Below are 17,282 nucleotides of genomic sequence, written 5' to 3' on the forward strand. Positions count from 1 at the left end.
CATAATTAATTTGGTTGACTTTAGTTAATGTTCTTTCTCATATTAGTGTTTCTAAGCATGATTTGTAATTTAATGCAGGTTATCTGTACAATTACCAAACTAAGGAGTTCTATGATCTTAGTTATGCACATGAGCCAGCGGAAGGTTATACAAGATTTGGAGGTTTGCTAACTCAAGCTTTTCTCTTGCTTTCTTGGCACATGCTGTAGTTTGTTTGATATTCTGAGAAAATTCCTGTGCTTCTATTCATTTAACTGAGGTTGGTTTAATACTGCTGTCAATCTACAAGATGACATCAATGTAACATGGTTTGAATTAGTATCTTCAAAGATTTAGCTCTTGAGAATTGCATTAAGCGAAGAGGCATTCCTTGGGAGCTTTTTGAAATACAATTATATGCCATTGAAACCTAGATCTTGAGTTGAACAGCCAAGAGAATGTATGCTCGGGAGTTATGCTCAATGAAGTTTTTGATTAATAAAAGGGTAAATTACTTATATCTTCCCTGAGGTTTCAGTCAAATACTTCAGGTTTACCTAATAACTTAAACCCCCTTTGGCTACAAAACTACAGGGTTGGTTAATGGAAGAGACAAAATTAAGACATTTTATCAAAGTTCCCATAATAATAGAAGTATTAACTTTTCTTCCAAAATATATGTTTTAAAATTAACAAAATCGTCTTCATTTATAAACACTAAATATTGTTTTGTGATATCAAAATTTTATAGAACCTGTTTTCAACCTTTCATTCAAACCTTAATGTTATGGTGGAAGATGTATATTCCTTAAAGAAGATGCAAGAAGGTAAAATAGACTTTTAAAAAGTTTTAAATGTCACCTAAGCACCTTCTGTCACTAAAATTGACAGCTTGTTAGCATAGGGTGGGATAAGTTACTTAACCCCAAACTACAGGGGATGAATAAGTTACTGCTGAACTTGAGGCGAGGTTTGTTTATTTTTATCTGTAAAGAAATGAAAATATACCCTCTACATTTATTTTTCCTTTCTTTCTGTTTTCATTTATGTTTATCTGTTGATTATATGTTTGATTACTTTGTCTTTTGGTACTTGGTCACATTGTTTGAGATGGTCAGTGGTCAAACAATATGGTTGAATCTGTCCCATTGCAAGGGGATCTCAGATCTAATAGAACAGTGGATGTGTCAAACTGAAAAAGGATATTATGTTCATTGTTGGAGTGCTTTATCAAACTGAAAAAGGATGAAATTGACATCTACGGTGCCAAAATTCAGTTTTTAAGGCCATTTCTTACTGATATTGCTTCAAAGTCTTTTATTTGGTTACATTTTCATGTTCTTTTCATAATGAAAAAAATCTTTAAAGCTCTCTTCCAATTTCTCCTGCCCCCTTTGGGTATATGACCGAGCATGCTCTGCTTGGGTGTGTTTTAGGGTTGTTAGTAGCTCTACAATATTCAAACACCTGTCACATATTAACCTAAATACCACCCTTAGGTTCCCAACCTCCCATATTGGTTGGTAAGGCAAATTTGTTGCACTGAATATTTTACCAGGTTGAAGTCTTTTTATGGAATCTTCCAGTTGGGTTCAAACTGACTATGGTTCTAGTTCTCGGCTGTCTGGTTTGGTTCTGAATTCTAGAACTTTAGACTATGGCCATGAATCTGTCAATGACTATGGCCAGCACATAAAAACTATTTGTGATAGCTGTAGAACCATGGAGTATGCTATTACACAATATTTTATATGCAATTGTCAATGATTTATATGTAGGAATGTTCCATGAATTCTCATACTTCTACTCACCTGCCATGGTTCACAATTTCTATATTTGTAGACATCTTAGCATGTAGAGATGGGGAAATTTCGGGGATATATTGTTGATTTTTGAAAAATATAAGAAGTCAAGGAAATTTTCTAAAAACATGGAATTTGTTAATAAAGATTAAGAGGCTTTTGTAGTTATGAAACAACTGTATGAAACAAATAGAGAAGATTAAGAAACTTCAGTAGGTATTTCTCTCTCTTTCACCCTTTTAGTCTTTTGACTATCTTCTCTTTCTCATGCATGCCATTTACTTTCCAGTTTGACTTTTGTCTTTTTTGGACTATATGTTTTTATTAGATTGAAAATCCACTTTTGTAGTTATGTTCCTTCTTTTTCTTTTGATTTATACTAAGTGAATCGTATCAAAATAGTAAAGCAATCATTCAATCGCCAAATCCCCATTTGTTCTTTTAGGAAAATATTTTTCAAAAACTATGACATTTAATGAAATGCCATAAAGTTTTTAACAATATTCTAAAATGTTTAACCTTAAATGTATAGTCTATTAATAAAATCTGAAATGTCACTGACAGTTCGACAATATATTGGAGATGGTAGGAAAAAAAGATTCTTGAATAGATTCGTATCACCCCTATCAAAAATGGGGAAATTTTGGAGAAATTTCAATAAACCTCACTAATTTACGAACCATGGCTTCTCCTATATATACCCAGATGGGTGAATGTTATGAAAGGTAGAAGTAACTGAATCTCTGCCAGTATGACAAGAGGGGCCATGCCTTTATTAAATTGATGCCTTTCGCTTCAGATCTTGTGGCTTCAATACACCAATTATAATTCATCTTTTGTCTGTTTGATAGATTTTTAGTTCATTTCTGCTCTTGCTTTTTTCTATGTTAAGATAGATTTCTATGTTATGATTGGGTATCTATCCTTAAGAGGAGAGTCTCCAATCCAAGTGTCCTCCCAAAAGAGGACCTTTAGGCTACTTTTTTTGTGTCTATAGGGGAATCGGAAGATGAACTGCTTACAGGAGAACTACATGGTGAAGACTTGGTTGTGCAATTGCATGTTACCCCATATAAGTAAGAGCTTTCTATGAGCCTACAGAACAAAGGAGATTTGAGATGGAGTAGCAAAAACTTATTCACTGAATGAGTATGTTGCTAGAGCCTACCAATTGGGAAACAAGGTGATTGCTACTAGGCAGGGAGATAAGTCTATTGCCATTTATTTTTTAACCCTCCAAACCTTATGGGAGGAGATAGATCATTTGGAAAATGTGGTTAGAGAAAGTAGCAAAGATGCAACAATTTATCAGAAACTGGTAGAGAAGAATAGGGTTTTGAGTTTCTAGCAGGACTTAACCCTGATTATGACATTGCACAACATATTCTTTCCCTAGACAATGTAACTCTCTCAAGCATATGAGGAATGTGATGATGAGAAAGCTAGGCCTTGAGCAGTCAGCTATGGTTAGCACAGTGAAGCCTAAGTCGAGTGGGGATAAGGGTGGAAATGAACCAAGGAAGGAGGACAAGAAGGATTTGATATGTGACTACTATAAGAAACCTAAACATACTAGAGATACCTGTTAGAAACTTTACCCACACCTAATACCAATCCGACTCATAAACAAGAAGGGAAATGTGAATATGGCAGTGGCTGGGGATTTATCAAGACCAAATTGGAGAGATATAGATAGTTTCTGAATCATAGGGATACAACCAGTTCCATCTCATTATCAGGTGGACAACAAGGTGTAGGTGGATCAGGAGGTAGCCATTCTACTTTGTTTGCACATACAGGTAATTCACATGCCACTGCAAATTATGCATCCGCTATAGGTACGGGGGCCTCCCTAGATTATAGACTTAGGAGCCTCAAAACATATGACCAATATTTCCACCATCTTCTCCTTATATCACCTCTGTTGATGGATCACATGGTCTCATTGCTGATGGAAAGGGTCTATCAAGATAACTGATACCATTACCTTACCTTTTGTTCTTCATGTTCCTAGACTGAGCACTAATCTTTTATCTATTAGTAGCTTGACAGAATTTAAATTGTTTAGTGATTTTTTCTCCTGGTCATTGTGTTTTGCAGGATCTGTAATCAAAGAGGACGATTTAGAGTGGTCGTGAGATGAATGGAATCTATTTTCTTAATGTGCTTGCTAGTAGTCGTAGGTGAATGGAACATATCTTCTTGATGCGCTTCCTAGTCATCATAGTCATCATGTTAGTAGGAACATTAAGTCAAAGTTAGTGGGTCAGATTATGTTTTGGCATAATCAGTTAGAGCATTCGTCTTTTGCTTCTTTGTGATTTTTGGTTCCAAAATTGTTTGAGTCTGTTAGTTTGCCCAAAATTGTAGACATTCCTTTAAAGCAAGCAATAAAAAATGTTTTTTGTTTTTGATATTGTTCATACTGATGTGTGGGGGCCATACCATATTTCCTCTATGGGTGGTTATTGGTATTTTCTTCTATTTGTGGATGATTATTCTTGATACTCTTGGATATGTTTGTTGAGATCCTGTGATGAGGTACCGTCTTTGGTTCAACAATTCCATTAGATGGTGTTGATGCAGTTTAAGGTATGAGTAAAAGTGTTTAGATCGGATAATGCCAGAGAATACTTTGAAAAAAACTGGCATCATACCTATTAGAGCATGGAGTAGTCCATCAAAGCAGTTGTACATACACTCCACAATAGAAAGGTGTAGCAAAAAGGAAGAATAGACATATTGTGGAAGTAGCAAGAAGCATGATGTTAATCTCTATAGTTCTAGTTCGTTTTTGGGGTGATGCAGTTCTTACAATAGCTTTTTTATTAATCGGGTGCCTTCTCGTGTTCTTGGATATAACACTCCGTTTAGCCTTTTGGATGTATATACTTTGTCCATTTTCTTGGTCCTCATTGCTTAAAGTTAGACCATAAGGCAAAGAAGTGTGTCTTCTTTGGGTATGCAGGAAATCAAAAGGGGTATTATTGTTATGATCTAGTCTTCGGGAGTTGGTATGTTACTATGGGTGTCACCTTTTTTAGTCAACACCTTTTTTCTTGGGGGATTCTTCTTAGGGAGTGTGTTTTGGGGAAGTGAACAATCTATACCACTTCTTATTCCAGTTCCTTTATCCACTCCAGTGTCCGACCCACCTACTCCACCTACTTTTCCACCTCCATTTCATCTTGCATCTCAATGTTTTACACGATAGTGCCTATGACATTACAGGGAGGTTGATTCCATAGCAAAAGAATCCATGTCACTCCCTATCAGCTCATCGGAGATTCCAGGTTTGACTAAAATAGATCTAGGTATGCCCCTTGTTTCCACTGATGGTTTAGTTCCTATTGATACCACTACCCATGCTCCTAACACCATTGCAAATGACCTAAATATCACTATTCTAGGTACTGCTCATTGCATCTCACATTATCTTTCCTACAGTGGATTATCTCCTTCTTACTAGGCTTTCATTTCTTCCCTTGATTCTGTGTTTATACCCAGGAGTATTGGTGAGTCTCTCTCCAAACTTGAGTGGAAAAAAGCTATGTAGGAGGAAATGAAAACATTGATTAAAAATCAGACATGGGAGATTGTGGATTTACTTGATGGCAAGGAGACAGTTGGATATAGATGGGTTTATATAGTGAAGTACAAGGCTGGCGGAAGTATAGAAAGATAAAAGGTGAGGCTGGTTGCAAAAGGGTACACTCAGACTTATGGCATAGATTACTTGGAGACTTTTGCACCAGTGGCAAAGATGAGCTTAGTCCAAATTCTTCTATCACTAGCATCTACATACTCTTTGCCACTTTTCTAACTTGATGTGAAGAATGCTTTTCTTAATGGAGACTTGTAAGAGGAGGTGTACATGGATCTTCTAGATGGTTTTTACAGTGATGTGGATAAAGGAAATGTATGTAGATTGAAGAAGTCTCTATATGGTTGGAAGCAATCACCCAAAGTTTGGTTATATTCAAACTCAATCTGGTCATACTCATTTTTTGAAAAGGTTGGGATCACTGGTGTTAGTTTTGATAGTGTGTGCGGATGACATTGTAGTCACATGAAATGATCAGAGTGAGATTGATACCTTGAAGAAGAACTTGCACAAAGAGTTTGAGATTAGGGATCTTGGAGAGATGAAGTACTTTTTGGGCATTGAGGTGGAAAGGTCCAAGCATGGGATCTTCATCTCACAGAGGAAGTATGTTTTGGACTTACTACAGGAGACAAGAAAACTTGGGGCAAGGGCAGCTGATACACCTATTGATCAGAACCATAGGATAAATGCTTCAAAAGGTGAGCTAGTGAAGGATGTTGAAAGGTATCGGCGATTAGTGGGCCGGTTGCTATACTTATGTATGACACGACTAGGCGTCTCTTTTGTAGTGAGTGTGGTGAGTCAATACATGCATGCCCCACGAGTTTAGCATTGGGAGGTCATTAACAGAATACTTTCCTATTTGAAGGGACACCCAGGTAGAGGCATACTGTTTGCTGACCATGGACATTTGAAATTAGAGGCTTACATAGATGCTAATTGAGCAAGGTGTCTAGGTGACAGGAGATCTACATCAGGAGTTTACACTCTTGTTGGAGGTAATTTAGTTTCATGAAGAGGAAGAAACAATCAGTTGTAGCAATGTCAAGTGCAGAAGCTGAATACAGAGCTATGGCACATGGTGTTTTAGAGCTCCTTTGGGTCCAATTCTTGTTGGGGGAGATTGGAGTTGAGGCCGAAGAACTTAGGATGGTATACCGTGACAATCAAGCTGCAATTAACATTGCCCACAACCCAGTTCAGAATGATAGGACGAAGCATGTAGAAGTGGATAGGCACTTTATAAGGGGAAGGGTGACATTCGGAGAAGTGTGCTTACCATATGTTGCATTTGACTTGTAGCTTGCTGATGCTCTTACAAAAGGTGCTTTAAGAAACAAACTGGAGCATGATCTATGCAAGTTGGGAATGTGTGACATCTATTCCCAAGTTGAGGAGTGTTGAGTTTTGGGCTGATATCATTTGTTTTTTATTTACATAGCATAGTTAGAGAGTTATTGGGCCCAGGGCCCATTGGTGTATGTTTAAGTTAAGAATGTTTACTTAGTTTTTACAAGTAGCTAACTTACTAAGGGCATACTTGTCTTTGTATTCAGTTTTTTATTTGTGAATATATTAGTTAAGGGGCGACCACACCTAATTTTGGCTCCTCCCATTCTCTTCAATTTCTCTCCTCTTTTCTTCTCTGCATAAACCTTCTTTTCTCTTTCCTACAGATTTTATATCAAAACAGATCTTCTACACTTTTCTACTAAAGAGAAAGACCAAATTAGTGATTGCCTCCACATGTTTGTAGCCTTTGCTTGAGGAGTGGTGAGACGGTGAATCACCTATTTATATCTTATCCTTTTGTTGATCTTATTTGGGATTGGTTCTCTCTCTTTGATTGCAGGTGGAATCCTCCCTCAAGTGTAGCGGATCTTTTTGACACTAGCTTCTTCTGACAACCAAAGAAGGGAAGGGTGATGTGTTAAACAACGAGGTCTGCTATCTTGTGGACAGTTTGGGAAGAGAGAAATAACATGATTTTCCAATGGAAAGAAAAAAACAGTTCCTGAACTTATAGAAGGGATCATCATCAAGGCCATACATTGGTTGGAAACTCTAGACTTATTCAAGGATGTCTCTATAGATGACTCGACTAGAGGTTGGAGTATAATAGCAGGGCCTTCTCCTCCTATGCAGTGTAATGTAAAACTAAACTTCGATGGTAGTTCTATTGGCAACCCTGGACCCTCTGGAATTGGGGGTGTTTTTAGAGATGCGGGAGGAAGAACATTGGGGCCATTTTTTCTGGTCCAATAGGGTTAGTTGACTTGCTTACAGCAGAAGTGATGGATACAAAAAATTGAGCATTCAACAGTTAGAAGTGGAGGGAGACTCAAAATTAGTTGTAGGATGGATACCAAAAATAGTTTGGGAACATGGCCCCTTAGACAACCTAAGGGAATTATTGAGCCTCACAACAGAGCTGGGTGCACATGTTAAATGGACTAGGAGGTTGGCAAATGCTTTATCTGACACTTTAGCAAAGAAATGTGTTAATCGGGAGTCTTTTTTCTTGGCTGTTTTGTAATCTGATTATATGATGAGGGGTCACCTTATGTCTTTGTAGGAGTTGTATTTCTCATATTAAGCTAATGAAAGTTACCATTTCCTATAAAAAAGTTGATTGGGCATTCGCTTTTTCTCAGTTTTATAGCATGCCTTGTGAATCCGGCCTTTGATTAAGATTTTAAGCTTGATTTTGTATATAAATATTACCTAGTGGTCTTCATGAAAACAGTGCTTTTCCATTGACTAGGTGAAACATCTGCTTGCCTGAGAATCTAATTTGAAATGCTTTCATTCTCTTTTCTTGCAGATTACTTTGTGACGAAGTGTGGGGTGCTTATGATGTCTCTCTTTGTTTTCTTCACGACAACAATGTCAGTTTCATTTACTCTTAGAGAGACACAGACACGCATGCTGAAGTTCACAGGTGAACTTTATTTCATATTGCTTTAAGGAGATATAGTGTGGTGTGAACACCACCAGATATGTCTTAAGTTAAACATCTGTCTATTAAGAGGCCAATCCGTGAATAACCCAAAACCCCAAATTGTATGATTTTACAATCACACCATAGACATATTGACTTCTTTTTCATACACTGCCAAATTTGTATTTAGGTGTGTAACATAGATGGGCTTGGGCTGAGCATTTGTTTAAATTTGAATGGGCTCTATCTGAGGGCCTTCGTCCCAGGTCCTAGGCTTAATGCAGTATAAAATGTTCAAATCAGGTACCTACTTGTGGTTTTCACATTTAATTCTATGGCTAGGATTGTAGAGAAAGTACAAATATTGGGGTATGACTTGTCCAGAAGGTACCTCATTTATTGGGCAGTTTAGGAGTTCGAGTTACAAATTGGCCTCCAGCAATTACAAGCAAAAAGGTGAGGCAGCACAAGCATTGGTGGGCTACACAGTTGTGTTTCCCATTTTGTAGCTTGTTCCACTGCAGGCCTTTTTGTTCCATCAAATTGGTGCAATCTTTGTTTTGTGATATGACTTGTTTTCTAAATATTGCAGTGCAGCTTCAACACCATGCACGGCATCAGCTACCAACTTTTCAGTTGATCTTTGTGCATGTAATTGAATCACTGGTCTTTGTACCGGTATGTATATTTATGGTCTTTTTTTGATCCACTAAAATGAAAGAATACAAGAGTTGAAGACCATTTGGAAAAAAAAACTTTAATTTTTTCTCTAATATACCTTATAGATCTAGATTGTTTTTTCAATTTTATTTGCTTATATAGTATTATGCATGAATTCTGCAGATTATGATTGGAATCCTATTTTTTCTGTTTGAGTTTTATGATGACCAACTGCTTGCTTTCATGGTCTTGATTGTTGTATGGCTGTGTGAATTGTTTACACTGATCAGGTTCTCTCTCTCTCTCTCTCAGTTTTTTTTTTTTTCTTTTTTTTACTGTTTGGTTTTGGGTTGCCTTTTTTGGTTATATTTTTCCTCATATAACATGCCTTTCTGAAATAGTCTTGGTTCTCACTGGTTTGCAGCGTTCGGACACCATTATCAGTGAAGTTCTTCCCTCGGTTCTTCTTGCTTTATTTTCTGGTTTTCCACATTTATTTCTTTTCATATGCTTATGGTATGTCCTATTGGTTATATCATGCTTTTTTTTTCTCATGATGCAGATTATTATTTATTATATTTATAAAATAGATTCCTCATCCCATTCATATCACGTTTTATAGGTTTTTCATATTTGGCTTTCTCCACCACTGCAGCATTTATGCAGCACCTCATTCTATACTTTTGGAACCGCTTTGAGGTAACTATTTTGAGATATCTTGTTGCATGACCAATGAATGCCATAATTTTTCATTTATGACTTGCTGAAATAGTAATGATTATTTGGTTATTCTCAAAATCTTAGAGGCTGTTTTATAACAGAAGAAGTGGCCGAACTGAATGGATCCTTCATGGTTGGAACTGAAGTTGGGCTGATTACTAGTTTACTACACACTCAGATATTTTATTATATAATTATTTTATCCACTGGAAAGTAATAAGTAATTTAATTCAGCCACTTCAACTGTTAGAGATGTAGACTCCATTATTTTCTTGAATCTGATTTATATTAGTTTCTTGGATTTGATTCATGTATCTCAGGTCCCAGCTCTACAAAGATTTAGGCGGTCTCAGCTTCAGCAGCACCCAGACTTCCACATTACCTCATCTACGATCCTAGCTTCAACCTTACACATCACAAGATTAAACACAAGAAACCAACAGCCAGTCAACAGTGACCCTGTTTCAGGAGGTCACTTGAGTGCTGAATCTGATCAAGCTAGGTCAGCAAATGGTGCGCCAGAAGCTTCAGGACTTCAAGAGCCACTAGAGACTGACAATCCAGACAGGATACATGGTCCTATTCAATTTCCACAACCAACCGATCCACAACAAACTGAAGCAGCCCCTAATCCCAGTACCTTGAACTCATTCAGTTCGCTTTTATTATGGATCCTAGGTGGTGCTTCTTCCGATGGCCTTAATTACCTTCTTTCCATATTCAGAGATGTGAGAGACCAAGGTCAAGTTTATGCTGAGGCTCCACAGCAGGAAAACCAGGCAGCACAGGACAATAGATGGTGAAGAAGAGGGTTGAAAAGGGTTTGAATTGATTGGTTGCCTGGAGTTTTAATGCATCAAGATACTTGGGTGGCAAGACAAAGATACTAAAGTGACAGTGCTGTGGTTGATGTTCAAGCTGCCTATGTATTCTTATCATATCACAAAGGTGTAGGCGTATAGAAAATATTGTGGGAAGTTTTCTTAATCAAATGTGTTGTATTATAAATTTATAATATAGTATAGAGGGCTTTTTCTTGTCAATAAGAAATCGAGATTGGTTTTCTTCCCTTCTCAATTATTAATTAGTTTTATTATTTAAAATTGTATGTAACCCAACATTTGGCCGATAGATGGAGCTTCTAGTAGGTCACATTAAGGGACCAGCTCAGGGGAGGCTAGAGCCATATCCTATCCTCCCACCCCAACCCCCAGCTGGAGAGAGAGAGAGCGCCAGTTGGGAGAGGGGGATGTTATGGTTTTTGAGGTTTCAAGATTCAAAATATCTTCTTAGTAAACCAGAAATTCATTAAGCACAAGCAAAGAACAATAACAACAAACCAACAATAAAAAATAGCTTTGAAGGTAAACAACAAATAAGGAAGAAAAAAAAAAAAGACATAAAAGGGAAAGGCACAAAGATAATCAGGAAAAGACAAACACTAAGAACACTTACAACCACCAAGCGAATATTGTCACCAGAGACATCTTTCTGAACAACAGCTCCTACTCACTTTTCCTATCCACTTTCTACCCGCCGTGAATTGCAGATAGAGATGTGTGACTGCAATTTATGGCGGGTAGAGAGTGGGTAGGAAATCCTGTTTGCAGCGTAACACCATAAAGGTAGAGCTTCTCTAAAGAATAAAAGGATAGCCTTAAACCTGCTTTAACTACCTCATGGGCAGTACAATTAACTCTTTGAGGTCATCACTAATATGTTTGAATGAATGTTTTTATCAATGATCAGAAAGAAATCGGTTTAGATATCTTTCCAGAATGATATGGAAGATCCAAAGCCAAAAGTAGTATTTTCTAGCAACAATATAATGGAAGCAGCCAATCAATATGGATTGATCCAAAATCTGATTCAAATCCACTATAGAACTTATGTATACATAAGAAATGTGTATCAAATTGATTTTTTTTTTTAACAAATAGATTCGATACCTTAACACGAGGACCTGAGATCCTTGCAAACGAAAAGGATTTCTTGAGAAGCAGAAGATATCATTGGATTAACACTGCACAATCAGCAAATTATCTGATTCAATACAATCATCTTTTAAGTCTAAAGAAATCGCAAATTTTGAAGCTTCTAAAATGGCTTTGACTTAAGCAGCAATTATAGGAGAGGCAGCTTCGTAGGTACCATAACCTAATCCCCAATAGACCCCAAATCGATCCCTCAACAGAAACCAAAAACCGCTTCATTCGAGCTACAAGATTTGATCTCTCTCCACTATAGACTTGTGAATAGAAGCAGTCACAAGAAGAGGATTAGTGTAATCGTTTTCAAAATAAGAACTAAGAAGTGTTCCTATCTTCCTACAAACAAATTACTGAATTTGCAATAATATCCACATTTGTGTTTCTAAGAGACCCTAACAGCTCATCGAACCACACATCAAATGGCCTGTGATCATCTTCTTCAGTTGGTCTAATACCAATATCTGCACCTAACCAAAATGCATTTGGCCTTTTGGCCTTTTCACAATAGAGGAGAGCATGAAGGATGGCTTCTTACTGCTCACCCCTAGAACAGAAGGGAGATTGCACAATTTCTCAATTGAAAAGATTCTTTTTAACTAATAGGCCATTTACACAACACCTCTAAATAAAATGCTTGAGTTTTGGTTTAATAGGAAGAGACTAGATCAACTGTCTTCTCGTTATCCAAACTGGATTTCGAAACTTTAGAGTTTGGTAGATATATTAGAGACTTAGCAAGGAAATAAGCTGATTTAATACTCAACCTTCCTTTTCCATTTGAAGCCCAAACCAGACCGCCTTCCACAACCATTTTCGGCTAGTTCTATTTCAAGGCTTTTTTTTTTTTTTTTTTTTTTGAGTTTCGTAAGGGGAAAACAAATTGAATACTATTTGTACATCCCAGCATCCTTCATGTTGAGTAATAAGGTCAGGAACCAAACCATTCTCAGTATCGACTGTTATAGGACCCATGGGTTTAAAGCCATCTATCCCTAGAATCCGAGGATCCTCCCACAATTTGAGATTAAACCCCTTGTTGACCCTCCAAAGGATTCCTTTCTCAAGCACTTTTCCATGCCATCACACTCCTCTAACCCTAAGATGGATTTGACTTGTCCTTTGCTTCAAGGAAATACTTGACTTTTAATGTTTTGGCCCACAAGCTTGTCGAGTCATTGCACAATCTCCATGCCAACTTAGCTAAAAGAGATAGAATTAATGCTTGAGGATCCATGAAACCCAAACCGCCATCAAACCTATTTCTACTGATTTGAGCCTATTGAACCCATCTAACGTTTTTTGATCATCAAGGTCTCCCCGCCAAAACTTTTTTTTTTTTTTTTTGGGGCTCTTGGTTGAGTAATCACATATTCCTCTTGGGATTAAAATACATAGAATACGGTTGGTAGGAATAGCAGTGATAACTAATTCTAGATGCACCTATTTTCCAACTTGAGAGGAGCCTCTTGAACCTCTAGCTTTATTAGACGCTCAATCACTAAGGTGATCAAAGATTTGACACTTTTTCCTTCCAATAATTGGATATGTACCCAAATGGATGGAGGGGTTTTCTACCTTTTTTAACATTGGGTGCATATTTGAACTGGAAAAAAATCTGATTTGAGTTCACCTGCTGACTTGAACTTTTTTCAGAAGTGAAGAAAGCATCTAGTAGGAAACTAGTTCCCCAAGTTTTGCCTTTGAGAATATATAGTTGCTTTTGCAAAAATAGATGAGAGCTTACTAATTTTAATGGCAGATGGAATTTTTCTTTCAACCAAATCATTTAGGATAGCTGAGAAAACATTTTAGTAGATAAGGAAAGATAAAAAGGGAAAAGGGATCTCCTTGTCTGAGGCTATAAATTTTCTTAGATGGAGAGCCATTAACAAGAATTTGATAAGACACAAAAGAAATTACCCATTTAATCTATTTTTCCATAGCTTTTTCAAAACCATCCACTCTACCCTATTATAGGCTTTACTCGGAAAATTTAATGGCCTTGATTCCTTTCTTCTCTTTAGTGTGCTTCATATAATGCATAACTTTGTAGAGGATATTGTCACTAATAGTCGTGCCTAGGCTTAAAAGCACTCTTAAGATCTTGGTTGTTATCTTGTAGACAGTACCATATAGGCTTATGGGTCTAAAATGAGAATCATATTCAAGATTCTTGACATTTTGGATGAGAACTATGAAGGTAGAATTCAAATCTAGGTTTTAATCTACATTCTCTAAAAAAGTTAAAAATATTTTTAAGTATATCATTCTTTACAAGCCATACTAGATATGGCACCCCCGTGGATGGTGAAGGAGACCCAAAAACTCACCAACCGAATAGCAGCCCTCAATCGCTTCAAGTCAAAGTCAATCAACCGCTGCCTACCCTTCTTCCATGCCATCAAGAAGCTAAAAGAGTTCCAGTGGACGAAGAAGTGCCAACGCGCCTTTGATGAGCTCAAGGCGTACCTTACCTGTACCTATACCTCTCGGTCGGGGATGAAGTAGTCAGTTCAGTCCTCATCAAGGTAGATGGCATGCAGAAGCCGATGTACTATGCCAACAAGGTCCTCTGCGACGCCGAGACCAGGTACCCTGAGATAGAAAAGTTGGCTTTCGCCCTCGTGATTTCGGCAAGAAAACTCCAGTCGTATTACTAGGCCCACACTGTAGTGGTCCTGACGAACCAGCCCCTCAAGGCTGTCCTTGCCAAACCTGAGACCTCGGGATGCCTGACGAAGTGGGCCATCGAGCTGTCGGAGTTTGACATCCAGTAACAACCGAGGCCCACGATCAAAGCACAAGCCCTGGAAGATTTCATAGTGGAGTGCACCTTCAGTCGAGCCCATCGCCAGCCCCTAGAAAATGTTGAGGGGGATCATGTGGACGACGAGGCTCAACCTCGATGGAAGCTCTTTGTCGATGGTTCCTCCAATGCCAAAGGAAGCGGAGCGGGCCTCGTCCTCTTCACCCAAGATAATATTGTCCTGGAGTATGCGCTAAGGTTCGACTTTCAAGCATTGAACAACGAAGCCAAGTATGAGACCCTCCTCACTGGTCTCCAGCTTGCTAGGGACCTTGGCTCCTCACATGTCGAAGTCTTCAGCGACTCTCAGCTGGTGGTGAATCAGGTGAACGACGACTACGAGACTAAAGAATAAAGCATGTCCAAGTACCTCGCCAAAGTCCAAGATCTAACTCGCCACTTCCAACACTTCTCCCTGCAATGGGTCCCATGAGCCGAGGACGCACGAGCTGACGCTCTCTCCAAGTTGGCAAGTACCTCGAAATGATCCCTTGGCCTTACCGTGCACGTCGAGAAGCTACTTCGGCCCTTCATCGAAGAAGTCCAAGTGCTCCCCATAGAGGCTGAACCTTCATGGATGGATCCCATCATCAACTTCCTGTCAACTGGACGACTGCCCGAAGGTAGAAATGAGGCAAAACGACTCAGACGACAGGCAGCCCACTATACCTTGCTAGAGGGAAAGCTGTACCGAAGATCCTTCACCTTGCCTTAACTCCGATGCCTCCGTCTAGAGGAAGGCAATTATGTGCTACAAGAAATTAACGAAGGCATATGTGGTAACCACCTCGGCAGGAGAGCCCTAGCCCAAAAAGCTCTAAGGCAGGGCTACTTTTGGCTTGGCCTCCACAAGGATGTAGCTAGGTTGGTGCAAAGGTGTGACCCATGCCAGAGGCACACCAACTTATGCCATAGGCTGACCACAACTCTCTCAGCCCTCAATAGCCCATGGCCCTTTGCCAAATGGGGCATGGACCTCCTTGGCCCCTTTCCTCCGGCCAAGAGGGGCAAAAAGTACCTCATTGTTGCAGTAGACTACTTCACCAAGTGGGTGGAAGCCGAGCCTTTGGCCGCCATCACGACGTGAACCATCCAAAACTTCTTTTGGAAAAACATCATCTACCGCTTCGGCCTACCCTATATGCTGGTCACCGACAACAGGAAGCAATTTGATGACGCCAAGTTCTAGGAGTGGTGTGCCTCCCTCGGCATCAGGCAACAGTACACCTCGGTAGGCTATCCCCAAACCAATGGCCTAGCCAAGGTCACCAATAGGACAATACTAGATGGACTAAAGACCAGATTGGACCGAGCTAAAGGCATATGAGCTGAAGAACTGAATAGTGTACTCTGGGCTTACCGAACTATGCTTCGGACAGCCACGGGAGAAACCCCATTCGGCTTAACCTACGGCACAGAAGTAGTAAACCCCATTTGGTTAAGTCACTATCAAGAGGGAGATCTTGTCCTCAGAAAAGTCATGGTCCCCGAACCCGGAGTAGGGAAGCTAGGCCCCAACTGGTAAGACCCCTACAGAATCAAGCGAGTCGTCGGCCCCGATACTTGCCACCTAGAACACCTAGATGGAAGAGTTGTACCTCAGACATGGAATTCGGATAACCTCCAGATGTACTACAAATGATTGTAACATCTTTTTGAAATTGTGGAATGAATGAAGCAAAGTTCCTCTTCGGCTCAATGCTCAGTGCGTGTACCTACTAAGTTCTTACAACTCTTCGGCCTTGCAACTGGCAGGGGCGTATACACCCTCGCTGGACCGACACCAGGATTTGATGAGTAAGTAGTGAACACCCTAGCTAAAACTTAACGTGTCATAATACACCAGGACGGTCGAGGCCTCATGCGCTTCAATGCCCCGCCTCGGCAGCGGCTAACCTCCTGGACTTTCACACTTAGCGCTACCAACAAAAGAAGTCAGCCTCCTCGGAGTGTTGCGCTCGACTTTGTCGAAACAAATGTGCGGGGATACGGGAGCCAGGGGTGCTATAGCTTTACCGGGGCCCCATAGTGCTAGACGAGCCTTAGCTCTGTCTCGGCCACCCCCCAATATGGCAGGCCACCTCGGCCTCGTCAAGGTTAACACGTTGGGATACAGGAGCCAGGTGAGCCTTTGCTCGACCTAGGCCCCACGGAGCTAGATGAACTCCAGCTTCGTCTCGGCCACCCCTTAATATGGCAGGCCACTTCGGCCCCGCCAAACCCAACACTTAGAAGATTGGAAGACAGGCAAGCCCCAACTCAGCCTCGGCCCCACTCTACATCGACAGGTCATCTTGCTATCTACTTAAGTAAAGGGAAGAGAGCCAGGTGAGCCTCACGCCCCACTTCAGCCTCTCCCCATCACAGGCCTCTTCGGCCTTGCCTAAGTGAACGCTTAAAAGGGTGTTAGGCCAGGCAAGCCCCGGCTTAGCCTCGGAGGCTTCGCCTCGGCCACCCCTTCGCCATGATCCTGACGCGCAAAAGTAGAACAAAGCAAACCGAAGAGAATTACACTTGTCCCATGCTGTGTTTTTTCTTTTGGAGGGGCAAGGACCCTTCGGCAACAAAAGCATAAGTGTAAAAAATGGTGCAAAAACATACAAGGAAAGATAACATAGCAAAACATAAGTGCAACAGTCGAAGCAAAAGATAAAAAAATTCCTCTGATTTTCATTATGCACAAAAACTTCTTTTAGCTTTACAAATTTGTTTCATGGCCCATTAGGTCGAATACATATACAAAAAAAAGGAGAGAAAGAAGCCTGGCTTAAGCCTT

At 39.7% G+C, this 17,282-nt stretch overlaps 1 protein-coding gene across 2 annotated transcripts in view; it reads left to right on the top strand.

Moving 5' to 3' along the window:
• Positions 1-10,778, top strand: part of LOC104609475 (S3 self-incompatibility locus-linked pollen protein) — a 70,212-nt gene extending 59,434 nt beyond the window's left edge. Inside the window, exons 8-14 of one of the 2 annotated variants that reach the window (XM_010275807.3) lie at positions 79-162; positions 8,213-8,329; positions 8,922-9,007; positions 9,173-9,279; positions 9,414-9,505; positions 9,612-9,688; positions 10,030-10,778. In XM_010275807.3, the coding sequence (XP_010274109.1) occupies positions 79-162; positions 8,213-8,329; positions 8,922-9,007; positions 9,173-9,279; positions 9,414-9,505; positions 9,612-9,688; positions 10,030-10,512 (1,046 nt within the window). In that variant the 3' untranslated portion in view covers positions 10,513-10,778. Of the gene's footprint in view, positions 1-78; positions 163-8,212; positions 8,330-8,921; positions 9,008-9,172; positions 9,280-9,413; positions 9,506-9,611; positions 9,689-10,001 lie in introns of both variants that reach the window. The other variant, XM_088891179.1, reaches the window with a different exon arrangement.
• The last annotated feature ends 6,504 nt before the right edge of the window (positions 10,779-17,282 follow it).

The sequence above is a fragment of the Nelumbo nucifera genome, chromosome 7 (assembly GCF_055504915.1).
Source record: "Nelumbo nucifera cultivar China Antique chromosome 7, China Antique-T2T, whole genome shotgun sequence".
In the NCBI taxonomy this organism is placed as follows: Eukaryota; Viridiplantae; Streptophyta; class Magnoliopsida; order Proteales; family Nelumbonaceae; genus Nelumbo; species Nelumbo nucifera.